Source organism: Tasmannia lanceolata, unplaced genomic scaffold, assembly GCF_043159265.1.
Source record: "Tasmannia lanceolata isolate RefF3 unplaced genomic scaffold, GAP_Taslan_0.1 ptg000018l, whole genome shotgun sequence".
NCBI lineage: Eukaryota > Viridiplantae > Streptophyta > Magnoliopsida > Canellales > Winteraceae > Tasmannia > Tasmannia lanceolata.
The window spans coordinates 53766748-53789596 of NW_027518695.1; the positions used below are offsets into that span (position 1 = coordinate 53766748).

Consider the following 22849-nt stretch of genomic DNA (forward strand, 5'->3'; position numbering starts at 1 on the left):
AGAAAGCAAAAACTCTTCGATATTCATTACTAAAAACAACTGAATATCCTTCTATATATCCCAAAATATAAAGTACCTCCCGTTTTAATTAGACATTTAGACCTAAACTGCTAGACGTTTCCATAGTGCTTGAGCCTAAAAACTCTCCCTCTAATTAGCTTATTCTGATGTCTTCCTATCTCTGATGTCTTCCTAAAATCTCTCTCCTCTCTCTCTCTCTCTAAAATCTCTCTCTCAATATAGGAGTTTCAGCCCTTTTTTTTATTGTTTTAAATTTGCAATTTATATCAAATTGGAAACGTAGAGTATAGCGTATTAGCCCCCCCTCTCTCTCTCTCTCTCTCTCTCTGAATCGTTTGGTTTCCCCTAATTTTCCATTTAATGAATCCACGTTAAATTGAATAGTTTAACCTTTCCTCCTTTATCTTCATTTCTTAACCTCGAATTCACCCTATTCGATACCTTCCCATTCACTTCCTCCCTCCCGGATGGAATCACGCCAGGATCCTTGCATAAGCCCTCCATGATGAAGTGGTCGGTCATCAATTCTTTTGCCCTCGGGAAAGGATGGAAGACTACTTATATTGCTTGAGGAATACGTAGATTGCTTCAGCAATTCGATTATAAAAGTAAATGGCTCAAAGAACACTCTACTGCCCATTATGTTATCTTGAAAAATTGCTTAAAAATAGTGCGTTTCTCTTTTATATAAATATTAAGAGAAATGATAGATGCAAGGGCCCCCTTTACGCAGGGGCCAGAGAAGGGGCCTTGAATAGATCCATGTCGTTTTTAAATTTGGTTGAGAAACTGATACATTATTTTATCTTCAGTATTTTACCTGCTACAAACCAGGTGTAGATTTGGATGGAATTTCATGTTTCCTAAAACAAACATTTCTAATATTTAAAGCATTGTTTAATTTCTATAAGACTCACTCGATGATATTAATTTTTTTTTCAATTTACGTAGGTATGATAATTCCGATTTTGCAGTATAACAAGTGAGGGATGAAGATTTTGGATTTGGTTTTTCCCTAGAAAATCCAACTGAAGATTTTGGCTTTCCTATCTTTCCTATCTGTTGATTGGAAACTCCAGCTTTTGGGTGTTCTTTCTCTTGGTCGAATTTTTTAGGAGATAAACCAAGTTTCAACACTTTCTTTGTCGTTGTCGTGATCAAATCAAAGACCGAGGATCTCTCCATCTTTTAAACACCTATGTACCTAAAGATACCATGCATATTGTGCAGGAAAAAATCAAAGTTAGGGCTCTACCAAATGTTTGAGAGCATTGCTTGCTTTATAAGCTTATATGAGCACTAGCTCACAAACACTTTTCCTATATATATATATCTCGGTCGAGCACACCAAGCTTCTGGTGAACTCGAGTGCAAATCTTATGGGCGCCCCTGAGTTTAGAATTCCTCATATATATATATATATATATATATATATATATATATATATATATATGAGGAAAAAGATTGTACGCTCGAGCGTACCAAGCTTATGGTACGCTCGAGTTCCCAATTACATGGGTCCCACATTTTTTGTGGTGATCCAAAGCATTCATTTGCAAGGCCCTATCATAGATAGGGTGTGTACCAAAAAGGAAAAATTGTGAACTGGTGACAGAAAAATACGAAAATAGTGAATGGGTGACACCCTTTTGAAAGTTGGTGAACGGAGGTCGAAACACGTTTTCTGACATGGCCTTTTACGTAAATACTCTTGAGAACGAAAATGTACAGAGGCTTTTCTTTTTTTTTAACTATAGAGAGGCTTTTTTTCTCTTCGTTTTTAACTGTACAGAGGGATTTTTTTTTTACTTTTATTCCATTTTCATTTGAACCACCTGAAACCCATCTTCTCCGGCGTGAGGTGTGGCCGGCGTGAAGATCTCTCATTTTTCTCTGGAGTGGGGCGGTTGCCTGCATTATTCTGAACCTCTCTCCTCCGTTATCAAGTGTATTCCGGCGAGGGCTTCATTTTTCTCCGGCGAGGGCTTCATTTTTCCGGCGAGGGCTTCATTTTTCAGGCGAGGGATTCATTTTTTCCGGCGTGGGCTTCATTTTTCCCCCATCCCCATCGTGCAGGTATGTTAGGGTGTCGTATTTCATATTTTTTTACTTTTTTTTTCGTTCTATTAAGTTACCTTTGTGGTGTATTGTTTCATTGTCAGTATTTGGAAGTCTTTACACGTCTAGGGTTTAAATTTTTTGTTTGGTTCCCTATTTTGTTTGATTTTGACTGTGAAGAACCCCCTTTTGATAATCTCTCATTCTCGGTATTGAGAATCCCCTTTTGAGATTCATAATATCCCCTTTTCAGTGTTGAGAACCCATTTCCAGTGTTGGGACCCCCCTTTTCCAGTGTTGGGATGCTTTATATCCAGTGTTGGGACCTCCTTTTGTGGTTCATAATTCCTCAATTTAAGTGTTGAGGACCCCCTCCAGGTAGATTGATAATCCCTCATTGCCAGTGTTGAGAATCCCCTCATTTCCAGTGTTAGTAACCCTCTCTAGGATGTTGATAATCCCCCATTGCCAGTGTTGAGAACCCCCTCTAGGTAGTTCATAATGTCCCATTTGCAGTGTTGGGAACCCCTTTTCAGGCTGATAATCCCCCACTTTCAGTGTTGAGAATCCTTTCTAGGTACATTGATAATCCCCCTTCTCCACTGTTAAAAACCCCCTATTGAGGTTGATAATCCCCCTTCTCCAGTGTTGAAAACCCCTGAAGGGAGGTTGATAATCCCTATTGCCAGTGTTGGGAACCCCTTGTTGAGGTTGATAATCCCCATTCTTGTGTGTTGAGAACCCCCTGTGGTTGATAATCCCCCTTCTCTTCTGTTGAGAACCCCCTGTTGAGGTTGATAATCCTCATTGTCCAGTGTTGAGAACCCCCTCCTGAGGTTGATAATCCCCCTTCTCCAGTGTTGAAAACCCCCCTCAAGGGAGGTTGATAATCCCCATTTGCTGTGTTGAGAACCCTCTGTTGAGGTTGATAATCCCCTACTCCAGTGTTAAAACTCCCTATTGAGGTTGATAATCCCCCTTCTTTAGTGTTGAAAACCCCATCAAGGAGTTTATAATACCCATTTCCAGTGTTGTGAATCCCAGTTGAGGTTGATAATTAATATTTGTAGTGTTGAGAACTCCCTGTTGAGGTTGATAATCTCCCTTCTCCAGTGTTGAAAACCCCCTCAAGGGAGGTTGATAATCCCCATTTTCAGATTGTTGCCAATCCTCTTTTGGATCATTGTTCATATAGTAATTTTTGGTATGGTTTCTACACTTGAGAATCACATATTTGAGTTGCGAACCCCATTTTAAGAAACATGACTTACATTACAATTAATGATGTTCTTTTTTTTGTGACAGTTATATAGTTGGATTGGGAGAAGGCAAAGTCTACAATGAAGACGCGTGTAAGTGTAGTCTTTTTTGTTCTCGTTTTAGATTGTTAGTCAATAGAATGCTCTTTTATTCTCTAATTGTGTTAATAGGCAAATGAGAGCCGGAGTCGAAAGTCTAATAGGAAGCCCGCAATGGGTTTAAAGAATGAGGAGATTAAAATGAAAGGTGGTAAGGGAAATATGAAATTGAAAGGTGAGAAGGCAAAAATGAAAAATAGAGGTGAGAACAAGATAGTTGAAGTCAAAGGTCAGAAGATGAAAACCAAAGTGAAAGGTCAGAAGATGAAAAGCGATGTGAAAAGTGAGAAGATGAAAAGTAACGTGAAAGGTCAGAAGAGTGAAGTGAAGGCGAAACATGTAAGTGTATTTGATCTTTACAGTTTTAATCTAAGTTACTTGATAAAAGTTGAAGCTCTAATTATGTATGTTGTTTTACAGGATCCATATGTCCCTGCACGATGTTCTCGATCGTGCTTTATTAAGGAGATGCGGAGTACACAGTTCCGGCAGTCCCACTATGATGCTATAGGCAAGACCTCTTTCAAGGACTTCATCCACCTAGAACAGAATCCACTAGAAGAGGCTGTCATGCATAAGCCTCTAATTAGAGCACTCCGGCGACGAAGACATTCATGCTAGGAGGTATCGCAGTTCCATTTAGGGCTACCGATGTTGCATTGGCTTTAGGCCTTCCCCTTAGAGGAGAAAAAATTATTTTGGCGAGGGTTCCGTGGACGGACAAGAGTAAACCCACTCCTTTACTGCCTGGGTGGCCATTTCGTAGAGGATCTGTTCTGGCATCTGACCTTTCTGTGCAAATCAAGGCCTTAGTTGGTCTAGAGGACCAACCCTCCATAGAGACTTGTGTGAAATATGTCGTGCTACACCTATTCGCTACTGTGTTATTCACTCAGGCTGCACATCGGGCCGACCAGCTGTTTTGGCCCTATATCGATGATTTAGAGAAGATGTGCGACTATAACTGGGGGGAAGCAGTATACAATTTGGTTACTCGAGTATTTAAACGCATCCGTCGCAGGGGGAAAATATCTTGGAGGTTGCTCCCTCACATTGCAGGTATCATGGCCTCTGCAATATTTTGCCTTTTTATTTATCTTCCTATTAATAAAATATTAACAAAGTCTGTCTTGTGTGTGCAGGTGTGGCTTTTCGAGCACACGAAGTTGTGGATACCAAAAAATCCAGATGCCTGTTCACGTATTCTGAAGTGGAAGTCAAAAGGAAATGAAGCGAATAAGTACTATATGATTGAGCATGGGAAGATAGACAAATCTGAGGTGAGACCCTATCTACTAGATACCATTTTAGATAGTCTGTAATATTTTCTGATCTAACAACTTTCTCAAATCGTTAGGTAGTGGTGACATTGACGCCACGAGAGGACGAACTGCGGTACATTCCTGAGCAGGTATCGCAATGGACCTCTTTTTATATTATGTTTTATTTAACTTGGTAATGTTTACAAATTTTGTGTGTTGTATCCCTTATTTGTATATTAGGAAGCCGATGAAGAAGGAATCATTGGGCAGGGAGAACCATTAGGGCAGTCACCTACTGTCCCAGCATTGAGCGGCACACCTGCGTTTGAAGGAAGGGATACTGTAGTTGAGGAGGGTGGTCAGGAGGGTGCTGAGGAGGCCAGTAAGGATAGGAGGATAAAAAGAGAGTGGGAGAAGATAGGAGAGGCATGGGACAATATAAAAAAAGAGAGGGCACAAAATGAAGAGGAGAAGGAGAGGTTAAGAAGAGTCAGGGTGGAGATGGAGGTGGAGAAGGAGAATTTACGAATATAGATTGCAGCTGAGAGGGAAATTATACAGAAGGAGTGGGAAGCGATGAGAAGACAGGAGGGAGACGAAGCTGAAATGGAGAAGGAAGAATTGAGAAAAGATGGGGAAAAAAGAAGAGAGGAGGAAGATATGGAGGTCATAAATGTGATGAGTCAGGCTGAAGATGTTGGCTTCGTAAATGAAGCAATTGTAACAGGAGCGTCAGATGTTGTTACCATTCTTGATAGCCCTGAGGGTAAAGAGAAGAGGAAGAGGACGAAAAAATTAGGGAGCATTGAGAGGAGAGTGAAAAATCAGAGAAGGGATAGGAAACCAAGCTACGCCAAGAGTAGCCCCTATACAGTACCTCCAGTGACAAAGAAAAAAAGTGAGAGGGCAACGAAGAAAGTAACACGGAGGCGAACTGATCTCATTGAGAAGTTGAAAAAACAAGAGCAAAGGCAAGTACACTTGTTTTCATTTAACCATTATTCAAAGTTAGATACTTGCTTCCTCTAACCTTTGTATATTTTTGCAGTCGTATTCTCATGACCGTTGACGGGGTAAAAGTCTTGGCCGAGGATCTCGAAACGTTGTGGAACCTGAAAGGAGTCCTCAGTGGCCAAGTAAGTGTCATTTTTTAAATTAAGTGTTGTCTTCAGTACCCATTGTTGAGGTAATTAAGAAATATTTTTGAGTTTTAGGTGTTGGATGTATATGAGAAGTATTTGTGCGCCTCCAGCAATGCCTTGATTGGACGGATTGTATATATTCCTTCGTCAGTACATGTAAGAGGCTTTTTTGTAGCTATACATGTTACTTTACAACTTATCCATGATTTAGTGTTCCCACAAAATTCATTTCATTGTACAGGGATATAAGACTTCAGGGCGTGATTCAATGGATGACAAAAATAAGTTGGACTCCGATCGGTTGGCGAACGAGCTATTGCATCGTACACTTGACCATATCCCGTCAGAAGATATTGGGATGCTTTTAATCCCATGCTGTCAAGACTTTCATTGGGCTCTTGTGCTTGTTGATATGGTGAATAAAAAGATGGTCGAGTTCAACTCAATGGAAGGGGACTCATTTCAGGAGCGAGCATCTCCCACTGTAAGTAAATTAACATCTTCCGTAACATTTAAAGTTACTTCCATATGTATAACACTCAATATTACTTCGTTGTCTTAAATTCAGGTAGCATTAATGAAGGAATATTTGAAGGGCCGGGGTTGCAACATCGATGACTTTCCATATTCACAGATGGATGGCTTCCGAAAGCAGAACAATGGGTGGGTTCAAACTTAAAACTTTCGAATTTTTGTTAGTATTCCTATCTCATTCGTAGTTAGCTTAAAAGTAACTCCATTCAATGCATGCTTTTATACAGGGTTGATTGCGGCGCTTTTGTCCTAAAAGTGATTGAGCATCTCTACCATGGTCAACCACTGAACTTTGGGCCGACAGACATTCCTGAATTTTGGCTACAACTCTGTGAGAGATTTTTTCGAGGAGAGTTTGGGGACTGCACACTTATATAGGAACACCTTCTAATGTTGATGGATGTTTATTTTTTCTGATGATCAAACTTTATTTTTTAATGGAGATTGGCAGGGGATTTGTTAAATGGCAAGGGAAGTTGTTATGGTCTGTGTTTTTGTTTGTGAATGGGTGGAGAACTTGTAAATTGAAATAGGTTTAATGGAAGTGTGTTTGTGAATGAGTGGAGAACTTGGTTGGTGAAACAGGTTTTATGGAATTGTGAACTTGTTTATGAATGTGGAGAAGTTGTAAATGTAAGCAGGTTTTATGGAATTGTGAACTTGTTTATGAATGTGGAGAAGTTGTAAATGTAAGCAGGTTTTATGAAAGTGTATTTGTGTTTGTGTTTCAATTTGAATATTGGAACTTGTAAATTTAAACAGGTTTTAGACATGTGTGTTTGTGTTTCTGAATGAGTAGGGAAGTTATAAATTAAAACATATTATGATGTGTGTTTGTGTTTGTGAACAGAATATGAAGTGTGTTTGTGTTTGTGTTTAAACAGGTTTTAGACATTTTCAATTCCAGCAGCTTTACTCGGCTGGAAAAATAGTTGGTGACCCTCTTTCTGGGTTGATAACCCACATTCCAAGGTTAATAACCCAAAAAATGGGAGGTTGGTAACCTTAAGTTCCAACTCCAGCAGCTTTACTCGGCTGGAAAAATGGTTGCTGACCCTCTTTCTGGGTTGATAACCCACATTCCAAGGTTAATAACCCAAAAAATGGGAGGTTGGTAACCTTAAGTTCCAATTCCAGCAGCTTTACTCGGCTGAAAAATGGTTGGTGACCCTCTTTCTGGGTTGATAACCCACATTCCAAGGTTAATAACCCAAAAAAGGGAGGTTGCTAACCTTAAGTTCCAATTCCAGCAGCTTTACTCGGCTGGAAAAATGGTTGGTGACCCTCTTTCTGGGTTGATAACCCACATTCCAAGGTTAATAACCCAAAAAAGGGAGGTTGGTAACCTTAAGTTCCAATTCCAGCAGCTTTACTCGGCTGAAAAAATGGTTGGTGACCCTCTTTCTGGGTTGGTAACCCACATTCCAAGGTCAATGACCCAAAAAATGGGAGGTTGGTAACCTTAATTTTCAAGTCCAGTAGCTTCACTCCTCGGACGGAAAAATGGTTGGTGACCCTTTTTCTGGGTTGGTAACCCACATTCCAAGGTCAATGACCCAGAAAATGGGAGGTTGGTAACCTTAATTTTTCGGTCGATCACCCACTTTCGAATGTTGGTAACCTCGTTTTGAGGGAGTCGATAACCTGGATTTTGAATTCCAGTAGCTTTATCAACCAAGGGAATGGGTTGATGATCCAATTTTGAGTGTTGATAACCTCACTTCCGATTGGTTGATGACCTATTTTGGGGGAGTCGATAACCTAGATTTTGGTTGATAACCTAGGGAATTGGTTGATAATCCTATTGTTTGTGCCGGTAATCCAATTCTGACTGTTGATAAGTCCCTTTTCATGGTTTAGATGCAGGAGAGCGACAACTAAATAGAGAACAAATAGCATATCTATATCCAAAAAAATTATTTATGTATTGATGTTCCAATTACAACCATTCTTTACAAAATAACAAAAAAGAAGTCATCACAATATCTGAGAACATTCAAAAAATTCAATTACACCCTTACACAAAGAAGGGAGCTTGGCAAGGTACGCCCGACCTACTGAGTATGGGTGCAGAAGGCCCAGTAGCAGTTTGGTCAACTTGTTGTCTTACCACGGGTGGTTCTTTGCAACTTCTTCTATTGTGGCCAAGTTGTCGACATCGGGTGCATTTGTAATGTAATCCACCTTTCAATTCGCGATCAGTTCTTCTCGTACGCGGCCTTCTCGGTGGTCGCTTTGCAATCGGCGGTAATATTGTCATCAAGGATTCAGGATTTAATTCCCATTGGGTCCTGTCTAGTGTCGGGTACAAAACTTCAGCGTACGTATCCCGATATCTCTCTACATGAAACCATTTATCGCAGTAATCGTATGCATCAAAATCTGTGATGCCAATGGCTGCCATCGCATGTCCACACGGGAGTCCAAATGTTTGGAATGCACGACAACTGCACGTGCGAAGTTCCAAGTTTATGCCATCTGTATGTTCAAGCGACCGTACTTCATATTCATGAACCCCAACTCGATAAGCTGTATACTGGCGGCTCTCTTCCCTCGTTAATGTTATACGTTCTTCTGCGTAATGAGTCAACTTTGTTTGCCAACTATGACCTAATTTCTGATGCTTTTGAATGAAGTCTGTAGTCTGATGTCTACTGTGCTCTACCAATGATGCAATCGGCAATCTTCTCGCATCCTTCAGGACAGCGTTGAAACACTCCGATCTATTTGTAGTCAATACATCATACCTATCCCCCTTAAAATAAAAACTAGCCCAGTGTTCGTTCGCAATGTCACTTATCCACTTGTGTGCATGTTCATTCCTCACCTTAATCTTCTCCATTGTTTCTCTGAACACACTCTCTCTCAAAGTTCGTGCGGCTTTCCAAAACAATCTCTCAAGTAGAACATCTTTGAACTCGGATCGCAAATTGGCGGCGAGGTGACGTATGCAATAACTATGATGAGAATTGGGAAATATATTAGGCACTGCCTGCAACAACCCCTTCTGTCGATCGGAGCATATGGTGAATATGTTCATCTCCGCTGCCAATACGTACTGCCTCAGCAACATAAAAAACCACCTCCAACTATCTTCGTTCTCTGTCTCAACAACCCCAAATGCTAATGGATATAAACCGTTGTTACCATCGACCCTAATTGCAATCAATAAGATTCCTAGATACTTCCCTCGCAGATGTGTCCCATCAACCAAAATTATAGGTCTGAGTGTTCGATGAAAAGACCGTATGCTAGGACCAAATGTCCAAAATAAGCGAACAAATCTATCATCTTTCCTAGGTCGTAAATCTCTGGCTCTGAAAACACACATATAGCTGCCGGGATTTCTTCTCATCATCTGAACTGTAAGTGCAGGCAATATTCGATAAGAGTCCTCCACATTCCCACACTTAATCTCAAGTATGATGTTCATCGTGTTGTACGCTTTCCAATAGCTTATAATTATACCCCAATGCATCTTGATATATTCTCGTATGATCCTCGTCCTCACATCATCTGGGCAAGCAAATAAGCGTAAACATTTCTGAGCAACCCAAGCTGCTGTGACAAGAGGGTGATCATTGCCCCTTAATTTAGTTCTACACGTATGGTCGGGGACAAACGACTTCACTAACACACAGGTCATATGATTAGTACCCGTTATACGCCATTTGCAACCCTCTACCTTGCATCGAACGACATACTTCTTCGGTGTTGACTTTGACCTCACGAACATAAACCTCTGCCGAATAGCGTACTCTTTGACAACCTTTTTGAAGTGTTGCATATTAGAAAATATTACCCCAACCGTTAACTGCTCAAACTGAAGATTATTAGTATCTACATCATGGCCCCCAACAAACATCCCATCTGCTTTCATTGGCCGACTACTGTTAGTCGGAACCGGTTGAGATCCCTCTCTGATAGGAGAACCCCCTCTGATAGGAGAATCCACACTGAAAGGCTAAGCGCATGGACTAACACCGATATTTCCATAATCGTCATCATCATCATCCTCCTCCTCCTCATCATCATCATCACTACCATCGTCATTATCGTCATCATTTCTTTCTTCTTCTAAATCTAAACCCCTCACACAGAAACCGTCTTCAAAAACATTACTGAAGTCCACTTCAAGATCTCCCACATTTTGGAAGTCATCAATACCTCCACAAACATGGTTGCCATACAAATCACTTGCCAATGTTTCATTTAAGTCAATTTTAGACCTACATAGTTCGGCAATATATAATCAAGTTGGATCCATATGAATTATAAATTGAAATATGGAAGTATTCAAACATTGCCAAAGAACTACAATACCTTATGACAGGTTCTGCTGGAGCACATCTGATCTCTTCACTAACATATCTCCCATCAAATTCACTTTCGTAGTCTTTTTGCAAGTCCACTTCAAAACGAAGACGTTTTTGGGACGGAATCGAAGTAGAATGAATGCTATGATTAAGAGAGGGTCTCCTAGTGCAGAGTTTGTTTGGGGGAAGCATTGACGAATTCAAGGAATTAATACATTTGTCATTTATGCTCTTAGTTATGTATATCATCACAGAATTGAACATGTATCTGTCAAACATCCTTAACATTGTTTGGAGGACATCATCATCATCGACGTCGATTAAAGTGACTATATATGGATCCACAACATATCGACATTTTATCGATAGTAAAACCTGCCTTTCTATAACACCAATCCTTCTTCGGATTGCAGCTTCAAATTCGTCGAAATTGAATCCGCGGCTGACAGATAACAATGTCTTCTTCCCTCCGACGTATTCCCAAGAAATATCATCCTTCAAATCTCCATCATAGTCTAAAAGAAGAGAAACCATTGTTTCGGAAATTTTATAAAATTCTAAATAGGGGTTCTAAACAGAGTTGTTACTAAAAGGGGGTCTTCATATCTTCTTGAGGGGTATTCAAGTGTACACAATGGGTTACCAAGTTCATAAGTGGGGTTATGGACTCTAAATGGGGTTTTACTACCTCAATGGGGGTTTGAAAGTCAGTCCACAAGGTGTTCTAAGAGATTATCAGCTACCTAATGGGGGATTCAAGTCCGTACGGAGGCTTCTGTAAAGGGTAATCAAGTTGCAAATTAGGGGTTTTCAACTCTCTACACAAGGGGGTTTTCAAGTTTCTAAAGGGATTACCAAGTACATAGAAGGGGAGTTACCAACAATGTACAAGGGCTTTTCAACACTCTCCAAGGGGGTTACCAAGCCTCTCCGAGGTGTATCAAGTGTCAAAACAAGTTTATCAGGTAAATATATGGGACTTACCAACAGCAAATAAGGGATTATCAAGTGCAAAAAATTGTGATTCATGTACAAAAGGGTTTACATAAACCATCTATATTCGGGTCATCAAACACTAATACCAACTTTATTAGTAGGGTACCAACTCTATAAGAACAGTTTCAGAGATAATAAAAGCAGAAGCCCTAAGTCACCATTTTAAAAGGGTTATAAGATAGGGTTATCAATCACAATAAAGATAGGGTTATCACACACAATACAGACAGGGTTATTATCACACACTAAAGACAGGGTTCAAACGCATTAATGGAAGCATTAATCCTAAGAGAGTAGATAAGCTACTAACCTTCACTTACACTTCGTGGGTTTCAGGCGTTAATGGAGAAATTTGCAAGAGGTAGGCGGTAAACTTTGGTCGGTGAAAAGTAACAGAGAGAAAAATCTAGTATAACATGTTCTTTTTGCCATGAGGGGTATTTGGGTAAAAGGCCATGTCAGAAAAAGGTGTTTCGACCTCCGTTCACCAACTTTCAAAATGGTGTCACCCATTCACTATTTTCGTATTTTTCTGTCACCAGTTGACAATTTTTCCATACCAAAAATCAGCTCCATTGAGTCATCCTAATCCCTCCAAAAGTGGAGGGTAAAAATGGGCAGATTTGTGGACACACAGTGTCTGTCCATTTTGACCTCAACAAATGGATGGGTTAGGATGATCCTATGGAGCTGTTTTTTGGTACACACCCCATCTATGTAAGGGCCTTTCAAATGAATACTTTGGATCATCCTAACAAGGTGGGCCCACATTTGATTGGGCACTCGATCGTACATGGTACGCTCGAGTGCCCAATCACATGGGTCCCACATTTTTGTGGTGATCCAAAGCATTCATTTGCAAGGCCCTATCATAGATAGGGTGTGTACCAAAAATCAGCTCCATTGAATCATCCTAACCCTTCCAAAAGTGGAGGGAAAAAATGGGCAGATTTGTGGTCTGTCCATTTTGCCTCCACAAATGGGTGGATTAGGATGATCCTATGGAGCTGATTTTTGGTACACACCCCATCTATGTAAGGGCCTTTCAAATGACTGCTTTGGATCATCCTAACAAAGTAGGCCCACATGTGATTGGGCACTCGAGCCGAGCGTACAATCCTTTTCCTCTCTCTCTCTCTCTTTATATATATATATATATATATATATATATATATATATATATATATATATATATATATATATATATATATATGAGGAAGGAAACTATTGGTGAGCTTAACCAAACATATGGTGAGCTAGCTTGCCCAATCACATGGGGGCCACTTTGTTAGGATGATCCAAACCATTCATTTGAAAGTCCCTTACATATATATATATATATATATATATATATATATATATATATAGAGAGAGAGAGAGAGAGAGAGAGAGAGGAAAAGGATTGTACGCTCGACCATACCTGAAGTTAGGTACGGTAGAGTGCCAAATCACATGGGTCCCCCATTTTTGGTGGGCATCTAAACCATTCATTTGCAAGGCCCCATCATAGATAGGGTGAATTTGGTTATTCGTGGTGTACAATGATCCTTGTTAAGCATCCATGGCTGAATGGTTAAAGCGCCCAAGAAATTCGTCGATTTCTTCCGGAAGCAGATGATTATTCATCTGCTTCTCACGTTCCGTGAATAGCCGGGCCGTAAAGATCAATTAGCGAGGTTTTGGTTTGTGGACAAACACTGTCTGTCCATTTTGACCTCCACAAATGGATGGGTTAGGATGATCCTATGGAGCTGATTTTTGGTATGCACCTTATCTATGATGGGGCCTTGCAAATGAATGGTTTAGATGCTCACCAAAAATGTGGGACCCATGTGATTTGGCACTCTACCGTACCTAACTTTAGGTACGGTCGAGTGTACAATCTTATTCCTCATATATATATATATATATATATATATATATATATACTAGTAAAAAACCCTGTGCGATGCACGGGCCGACAAAGAACTGTACGGACCACATCACAGGTTGATCCAAACCGTCCATGTGATGGAACACAACATAAATAGGTTGTGCCCCAAAAATCATTTCCATAGGCTGATCCTAGCCCTCCAATCTATAGAGGTTTCCATAGTATGTTGTTCATCTTACATCAGATGGTTAAGATCCCCCTATAGATTTTTATTAAAAAAGCATAAAGGAGGGGGGTTGTTCATCTTACATCAGATGGTTAAGATCCCCCTATAGATATGGTATTCCGGGTTTCGGGAATCGGGACATGGTATCCAAAGTTGGTTTGGGTTGACTCGGGCTGACTCAAGTTGGACCCGGGTTGGCTTGGGTTGACTCAGGTGGTGTTGGATCCAACTCGGGTTGGGTTGGTCTGCTCGGATTACGGTCTGGGTCCGAGTTGGACTTGAGTTGCGGTTCGGGGTTCGACTCGGGTCGAGGTTGGAGTCGGGTATTTGGCCTCGGGTTTGGACTTCAGGGTTCAAGTTGAAAATAATGGGTGGGGCCAGTTGGTGCAGTTAGAGGGGTCTGATAGTTATGGAGTATTAATGAGTGAGGCTAATGGCTATGGGGTGAATGGGAGAGGTCTGTTGGTGTAAGATGGATGAGGCTAACTATGGTCGGTTGATCAAGGATGGGATGCATGCGCAATTTAAGGTCACAAGGGATATATGAGATGGGATGTGGGATATCAGTAATGGGGTCATGGGAGCATGGAATCTTTCATAAGAATGGGAGAACTGAGAAGCATGGGTTGGGGTGCATGGGTTTGCCGATTAATATGAGTCTTGCCGAAAGCTATGGGTTGGGCTTTTCTAGGCCGAGTGGCCATTAAATTGGATTTGGACTTTACGTAACCAATTAGATCTTAAGATAACAAAGCATTATTAACCATTCGATTCTTAGCCAATCATTTGTACTAGAATAAGCTACTGTTAATTTTTTTATTCGATTCAATCAAAACAAAGCGCTATTGATATTTCCACTTTTGCAATAATTTATTCGATTCAAAAAGACTAATGAACTACATCTTGTTTATTTGAACCCAATAAAAATCAAGCCACTGTTTTAAAAAAATCAATGAGCTACTGATTTTTCCATCTTGTTTACTTGAACCCCTTTTTCTTTAAAAAAAAATGAAAGTTACTGATTATGAATTCAAAGTAACATAGAAACCTTATGGACATACAAATGAAAAATGGAGACTAGCATACGAATCAAGACAATTCGAGAGTGAAAATAAGAAAGAAAATTAGTACTTGCCTCTTTTGGAATAACTTGAGGGATTTGGAGGTGGCCTTGAATATAGAGGAGGTCGCGCCGGATCCTCATTTGAAAACCCGAACGGAAGTGAGTGAGAGAGAGAGAGAGAGAGAGAGATGCTGTTGGGTTGAGAATGCAAGGGATGTTGGAATTGCGGAGAATGACGGCCGCAAATGGAGGTTTCTAAGGGCTGTAATGGTGGCAAAAGGAGCGTGAATGGTAATGCTAATAGTAAAAAAGAGGGATGGTGGTGGCTGCCATGGTTTGACGAGGGAGCGAGGACGGTGGTTGCGAGGGAGAAAATGTTAGAGGCAATGAGGAGAAAAAGAGAGTCGGTGGAATTTGTGCTTGAAGCATTATGTGGGTTGCATCTAAGTGGAATGCTAACACGTTGCCTCCAGCCCCTATTTATACAAAGTTAAATATTGAAGGGATAAGGATGAGAGAAGAGGTTATGGGCTTCAGCCCATATGAGCCCAAACACCTGGTCCATTATCTATGGGCTTATATTTGAACATATATCCAACAATCTCCTCCTTATGTTCTACATATAGCACGATCCATAGATAGAAAGTGTGATGTTCAAACAATATATTGAACTATCCACATCACATTATCATAAAAGATCTGTAATCCATCTGAAAAACACAAATACTTTTATGAACAAACAAGAGTTTTATATACAATAAACTCAATCAAAATGAAGTTTCATATATACATGAACCTCACTGATCTCAGAAAAAATTCATTCATGGGGTATAATTCTCATCAAGAGCCAAAATAAAGTTTCACATATAAGTGAACTCTATACACATACTGAAAGAAGACACTCAGTCTTTACAACTTTAGAAGATTTACTCATCAAGTAAGTCATCTTCATCAAAGTCCAAATCAAGATGCGCTCCTCCTTTTTTGCCAATCCCTGTGAATTACCACAATATGGATTTCATGAGAATGAATCCAACCATTTGTGTAAAACATAAATTACACATGAATGGCTGAAAAAGTATTAGTATCACTCTCACCACAAGCATCATTGTCAAGTTTCAATAAAGAACAAGACCAAAATAGCTTGTTTTGCAAAGAAACATTCAATATAATTTTCAAGTTTCAATAAAGAACAAGACCAAAAAATTGGTTTCTTTTGCAAACAACCATTTCATGTTTCCATAAAATGTTAAGTCATCTTATCCATATTTGAGTCAACTTGAATCATCAAGTGTGGAATGTCCAACCCTTCCCAAGCAGGATAACAAAGTTTGAGTTAAGTTCAACCTATCTCAAAAGAGGGTATATCATCAAGTGTGGAATGATATACAACAACTTTAAACAGTTAAAGAAAACATATCAAGTGCTTCTCTTGGGCCATAAGGAAGATTCGACAAAATTCAGATAAACATGGATAATGTAGATTAGTGTCCATAACATGGAGTATAGAAGTTAAGTCTTTTCTATGAAGGCTTTAACTTAATTTCCCTCTGTCTTTACAGACTTTAATCCCATTTCCTTTACTTTTTTGAATGTGCGATCTTTATTCAATCCTTTTGTGAGAGCATCGGCCATATTATCCTTCGATCTCACATCAATCAAAGTGATAATCCCGTGTTCAATGAGATAATTCAGCATGGCATGTTTCAGCCTACGATATCTCCTCTTACCATTACAGAGCGAGTTCTTCACAATCGTAATTGTAGCTTGATTATCACAGAAGACACTTAAGGAATGAATCCTTAACTTAGTAAGTGGAATGTCCATAATTAGATTCTTTATCCACTCTGCTTTATCTGCAGCTGAAGCTAGAGCATAAAGTTCTGATTCCATAGACGACAAGGCAATGCAAGTCTGTCTCTTCGACTTCCACGCTACAGCAGCTCCACCCAGGGTAAACACATAACCGCTGGTAGACTTACCGTCTCTTAATTCTGAGCCCCATGATGCATCAGAATATCCTTCCAAAACAGGAGGATGGCCACCATAATAAAGAGCATAAGTTTGAGTACCCTTAAGGTATCTCATTAGCCTCATAAGGGCATCCCAATGCTCTTGGCCAGGATTACTAGTAAAACGACTCAGCATGCCAACTGTAAAAGCTATGTCTGGCCTAGTGCAACTCATAGCATATATGACACTACCAATCAGTCTAGAATAATCTAACTGATTCACACTGTCTCCTTCATTAGAGATCAGCTTCTTGGTATAATCAAATGGTGTCTCAATCGGTTTGCACTCACTGCATCCCCATATAGAAAGTAGTTTTTCAATATAATGGGCTTGGCTAAGGGAAATTCCTTGCCTCTCAAAACTTACTTTCATACAAAGAATGGTGTCAACAACACCCAGGTCTTTCATGTCGAATTCTTTACCCAAGGTTAGTTTCACGTCACTCACCAAAGAGAGATCGGAACCAAGAATCAACATGTCATCTACATACAAGCAAATAATTGCGACCTTATTCGACACAAAATGATAATAAAGGCATTTATCCGAGTCACTTGACAGAAACTCAAGGCTCTTTACTATTTTGTCAAATTTCTGATGCCACAATTTAGGTGCTTGTTTAAGACCATATAAAGATTTGTTTAATTTACAAACTTTATTCTCAAAACCTTTCATGACAAACCCTTCAGGTTGATTCATGTAGATTTCCTCCGACAGCTCTCCATTGAGAAAAGCTGTCTTTACATTCATTTGATGCACAACAAAATGCTCAATAGATGTCAAAGCAAGAAGAATTCTTATCGTAGCCAAATGACAGACCGGTGAGTAGACATCAAAGTAGTCTATCCCACTCACTTGAGTATAGCCCTTAGCTACTAAACGTGCTTTATATCGAGCTATAGATCCGTCAGGATTAAGTTTCTTCTTCAATATCCATCTACAACCCACAGTCGTGGCCCCTTTTGGCAAATCGACTAGCTGCCAAGTTAGATTTTGTAACAGAGAGCTTATTTCATCATCAATGGCTTCTGCCCACAACAAAGAGTCCCTAGATCTCATCGCTTCCTTATAGGATGATGGATCATTCTCTAAATGGTAGGTCACAAAGTCCTCACCAAAATTTTTGGGTACTCTATCTCTTGTAGAAACTCTTACAGGAACTGACTCAGATATCAATTTGGGACAAGGGTCAAAAGTAACTGGTTCATACTCAACCGGCAATTCTGTAACCACCTCTATATCGCCTGGTATGGTCAAACCCTGATCTCTGAGAAATTTATTCTCAAAGAAAACTGCATCTCGAGATTCTATAACCATATTGGTTGATAGATCCAAAAAACGATCAGCAGCACTTCTGCTGCACCTCCTAGATAAACACAAGTGTTTGTTTTAGGTCCCACTTTAGGTCTCCTAGGATCTGGTATTCTTACATAAGTAATACAGCCCCAAGTCTTAAGAGTATCATATCTACAAGGATGTCCATGCCATAACTCATAAGGAGTGGAGGAACATTTTGAGTGTGGCAATTTATTCAGGATGTGATTTGCAGTCAAAGCTACTTCTCCCCAATAGCAATTAGGCATGCCGGCTGTCAATAACATGGAGTTTAACATTTCTGTTAACGTCCTGTTCTTACGCTCATCTACACCATTAGATTGAGGCGAGTAAGGAGCAGTAGTTTCAAGTATTATGCCCTGAGAGGCACATAATTCCTTGAACTCTGTCGAAGTGTATTCTCCTCCTCTAGCACTCCTAACTCTCTTAATTTTCAGGTTCAGTTGCAATTCAACTCGATTCTTGAAAACTTTAAACTTAGCAAAAGCTTCATCCTTTGATTTAAATAAATAAATATGACAATATCTTGACATATCATCTATAAATGTGATCAAATACTTCCGACCACCTGTAGACACCCCATTTTGACAGGGCCCCCCTAAACCCGCGTATTCGAATGAAATCCCGAGGTCAGGCGGAAAATGAATTGAATTAATCCGAGCCTAACCCGATTGCCAGTTGAAAATCTCAACCCGAATTTCATGAATTGACCCAAGTCGCATCCCAACCCATGTCTCGAACTCGAGCTGGGCGTAGTTTAAAGAAATATGAAAATGGAGGGTGAATTAGCAGGGCATGGGTGTGCCAATACTAGCTTACCATGGGCAAATCAAAGAAGAAGAAAATTTATTCCGCCCCCTTTTCCTACCCGAGCCACCCCCTGTAGAGATAAGAGTAGTTAAAATACACTAGATGGGGGCTGTCTAGAGCAAAAGGGGGGTCGGGTATTTCTTTCTTGTCTAATAAAAAATCAAAAGTAGAGGTGTGGGGCAAGAAGGAAATAAACCCATCTTTAAGGGTATTCTTGGATGTGCTCATTGCTTCCTCTATAAGCAATGAGCAAGGACCCTAAGATCAAAAGGAGGACAAGTGTAGGGCCATGATGGAAAGCATGTTTAGGGTTTCAAATTTTAGCACAAGGAGAAGTGATCTCGGCCATCAAAGGAAATGGATGGTGAGGATTAGGACTAGGTCCCTAACCCTAGTTATAAAAATAAAAATAAAAAATAGGGGGGAGCCCATTCTCGTTGGAAAAAATACACAGAGAGAGAGAGAGGCAGAGAAGAGAAAAACCCACAGCCACCGCCTTCTTCCACCTCCGACCAAGCCTCCTCCACAGCCACCACCTAGCCTCTTCCCCAAAACCCCTCTACCCAAACCCATCATCAGCCAGCAAAACCCATTTAAAGAAAAAAACAAAAAAAAAACACAACCAGCACCATCTTCTCCGGCAAGCCTAGCAATCCCCCACCTTCTTCTTCTTCCCCTCTTCCATTGCCAGCTGCCACCTCAGCCACCACCTACCAAACCCATCTCCCCATCCACAACCTCCACCATTTCCTCCTCCACCGAGCCACCACCTCCATTAAACCCTCTTCCCAACCACCATCATCTCCTCCATCAGCAACCTCCACCATCCTCAACCTCTAACCCGAAACCCCAAAACCCATCTCCATCTCGAAACCTGCCATCCCCAACTTCCATTAAACCACCACCGCCACCAAGCTTCTCCACCGCCACCCCCTCTTTTACCCAAAACCCAAAAAAAAAAGGGGATCAAGAAAACAGAGAAGAGAAAAAAAAAAGAAGAAGAAGAAGAAGAAGTAGCTCCACCTCTCCTTCTCCTGCTGGCAGCCCACCGAAATCCGAACCAGCTCCGGCCGACCCCACCATTAACGTCACCTCCATTCCCACCTTGAATCCAACCCAAACCCCCATTAAAACCCATATCCAACCCCATTAAAACCCACTTCGCAGCCACCCACCTCCAAGCCGCAACCGCACCCCATTAAAACCCACTTCGCAGCCACCCACCGCCAGCCACCTCCATCTCCGATCACCTCTCCAAACCCCCTTTTTCCAAGCCACCACCGCAGCTCCTTCTCAGATTTTACGATATTTATCGCAAGAGAAAAAGAAAAAAAGAGAGAGAGAAAAGGAAAGAGAGAGAGAGAGAGAGGGAGAGGGAGCTCTCCAAACCCATTTTTACCCAAATCTGGGTTTGCCCAAATCAGCCATCTCTGTTCAACTTAGGTTTGGGGTTTCTTTTTTTTATTAGAAAAGAGAGAGAGGGGGAGCTCGTCCCCCAACTTCGTCTCCTCTAGTCGGCCTCTGCCCATCCGCCAATCACACCCATTTCCACCGATCATCCCATTCTGGCATCCCGCCATCAGAACTGAGTTTGTAGCGATCTTCAGGTATGTCATTTCTCCTCTTCTGACAGCTCAGGTAACATTTCCATTTATTTCTAATGTCGATCGCACTAGATGTTTATCCTTGCTTCGTTTCTTTCGATTGAATGGTGTCTATTGCATGATTTGGTTTCAATAGGAGGATCTATTTTGGCCCTGAGCATTGGGTAATGTTGTGATCGTCGGTCCTCTTTAGTTGTGGCTTTGATATATATATTTGAATGTCCTGAAATTGCAGATAGATTGGGCTATGATTGGGGTTTGTGAATAAACTTCAGTTGTAATATACTTTGATTACAAACTAATTTGGAACTGCTCGGTCCTCGCAAGTTGATCTTGGTTTTTTAATGCACTCTGCAATTCTAACTTGTTTTTGGATACCTCTGTGCTTACAAATTGAATTTAGTTGTAATACTCTGTGATTATCCTGGCCACCTGTTAATGATAGCAGGCTTATGATTCCCAACAGATTCGACCATCCAGTTGGCCTATGGGGTATTCTTCCCTTCAGATGCCCTTGACCAATATTGATATATTCACTCAGGGCATCGGTAATTCTTGGTCATTTTGTTTGACTAGCCGGTTGTGTGGTGACACCCTAAGACCATTTTTCTTCTTCCTGCTAATTGGGCTTTCTTTGTGTACTTCTAATTGAATCGTAGGAATCTCGGAGCCTGCCCTTTCCTTTTTCACTCATTCTTTTGGAGTTTGTGTTGATGCTTGGGTTTCGTTTTCTAGAGTTTCCTTTTGTTTTTGGAGTCTTCAGTGGAGTTCGAGATTGTCGTTAGCATTCGATACCTTCGTCGATTTTCGAAAAACTTCCCCGGCAGAGGCTATGACGGAATGCTTCTTGAGCCAACCCCTTCCCTTCCTGCCTTAGAGTTTCCACAGGTTAAAGGGATCTCTTCCTCTTTAGAGTCTGTCATAGAGAGTTTAGGAGTCTGTCCTTTCATCTTTCAGAGTCAGTCTTCAGCATAGGAGTCAGTCCTTCAGTCTTTCAGGAGTCTGTCCTATCATCATAGGGGTTAGGATTCTGTCCATCCCCTCATCAAGTCATGTGATTTTGTCTGCTCCTGCAAGGTATAGGATGCTGTCCAACCCTTGCAGAGTCGTGATTCTGTCCAATTCTCCCGTAAAGCATAGGATGCTGTCCAACCTTTGCGGGATATCAGGAGTCTGTCCTACCTTTATGATGATAGGATTCTGTCCTGTTGAGTCAAAAACATAAAAAACATCTGAAAAATCAAAAATCTCAAATCTTAAGTCATTAGGAGTGTAGTTAGGAAATTTTGTCCAAACTACGGATGGCTTGATCCCTAGCTGAGGGGTACGTAGGCAGCTCAGGCGTGCTGCTGGCATCCTGAGTCCAGTCACCCTTTCTTTTTACATTATTTTCACACACCATTTTTGCACCCTTTCACCCTTTTTTTTAAATCACCATTTTACAAATATTTCTCACCTTTTCGTCCACCCAAGTTCAGTCAAACATTTTTAATAAATATTTTCAAACATTTCAAAACAAAAGCAAAAAACGGGCAAGGATGGTGATTGCCAGGTCACTCGGAGCCCTCTTTTCATTCCATTTCCGGTTTTCATCGTGATTTTCCGATTTTCATCGGTTTTCTGACGTTTTATTGGGTTTTGGGACGGGCGATGACGTAGCGTGGCCCCTTTACAGGGATTTCCCTCGCTGAGCCCAATGATAGGTCATGACGATCGCGAGACTTTTCCGATCTTCAGCAGATTAGGATCGCCGGGCTTGATTCCTTTTGAATCGCCCTCTGAGCCTATCGTGTGTTCCATCTTCTTTCCCCTGGCATTTTTTTTTGGTTCTCACATGCCGTTGATTTTCCGATTTCTTTCTTTTCTTACACCTTTTAGCTTGCTGTGTGCTTATCTTAGATTTCTCATGCATTCTAGTTTGTTTGTTCTTCTAGCGTGCGATCGATTGCCATTTTCTTAGTCTTATCTCTTGCATAGGCTTGCATGCTAGTGTGTTTACTTTACTGCTTTGATTGCTTAGCTATAGCATTTATTCATTCGTCTTAGCTTGATTATCTGTCTAAACTTAGATATTTGCTTTCCTTATCTCATTATATCTGTCATTATCTGCTTAGCTGTAGCTATGCATGCGATTGTTTATTGCTTTCTTAGATGTGATGAGTTAGGATTAGATGCGATGAGTTAGGATTTGGATGTTCACTTTCTTTGCCCATCCCTGGGTCATGCATGCTTAGATAGACG

General features: G+C 40.7%; 2 protein-coding genes across 2 annotated transcripts; one reads left to right on the plus strand and one right to left on the minus strand.

Annotated features, from left to right (window-relative positions):
• The first annotated feature begins 5940 nt into the window (after positions 1 to 5940).
• On the plus strand, positions 5941 to 6753 carry LOC143850456 (uncharacterized). The gene is made up of 3 exons (XM_077359705.1): positions 5941 to 6325; positions 6410 to 6504; positions 6603 to 6753. Exons 1-3 carry the CDS (start codon positions 6110 to 6112, stop codon positions 6751 to 6753), a joined length of 462 nt encoding a protein of 153 aa, XP_077215820.1. The 5' UTR covers positions 5941 to 6109.
• Positions 6754 to 8392: 1639 nt separating this feature from the next.
• Positions 8393 to 10255, minus strand: LOC143850457 (uncharacterized). Its single transcript, XM_077359706.1, has one exon. It carries the CDS (start codon positions 10253 to 10255, stop codon positions 8393 to 8395), a length of 1863 nt encoding a protein of 620 aa, XP_077215821.1.
• Between the last annotated feature and the right edge of the window lie 12594 nt (positions 10256 to 22849).

Excerpts from the sequence above, each read along its gene's own strand:
- LOC143850456 (XM_077359705.1), top strand. The coding sequence starts at position 6,110 with ATGGATGACAAAAATAAGTTGGACTCCGATCGGTTGGCGAACGAGCTA. Across the intron at positions 6,326-6,409 it reads AGGAGCGAGCATCTCCCACT|GTAGCATTAATGAAGGAATA; the intron begins GTAAGTAAATTA and ends TCTTAAATTCAG. Across the intron at positions 6,505-6,602 it reads TTCCGAAAGCAGAACAATGG|GGTTGATTGCGGCGCTTTTG; the intron begins GTGGGTTCAAAC and ends GCTTTTATACAG.
- LOC143850457 (XM_077359706.1), bottom strand. The coding sequence starts at position 10,255 with ATGAAAGCAGATGGGATGTTTGTTGGGGGCCATGATGTAGATACTAAT.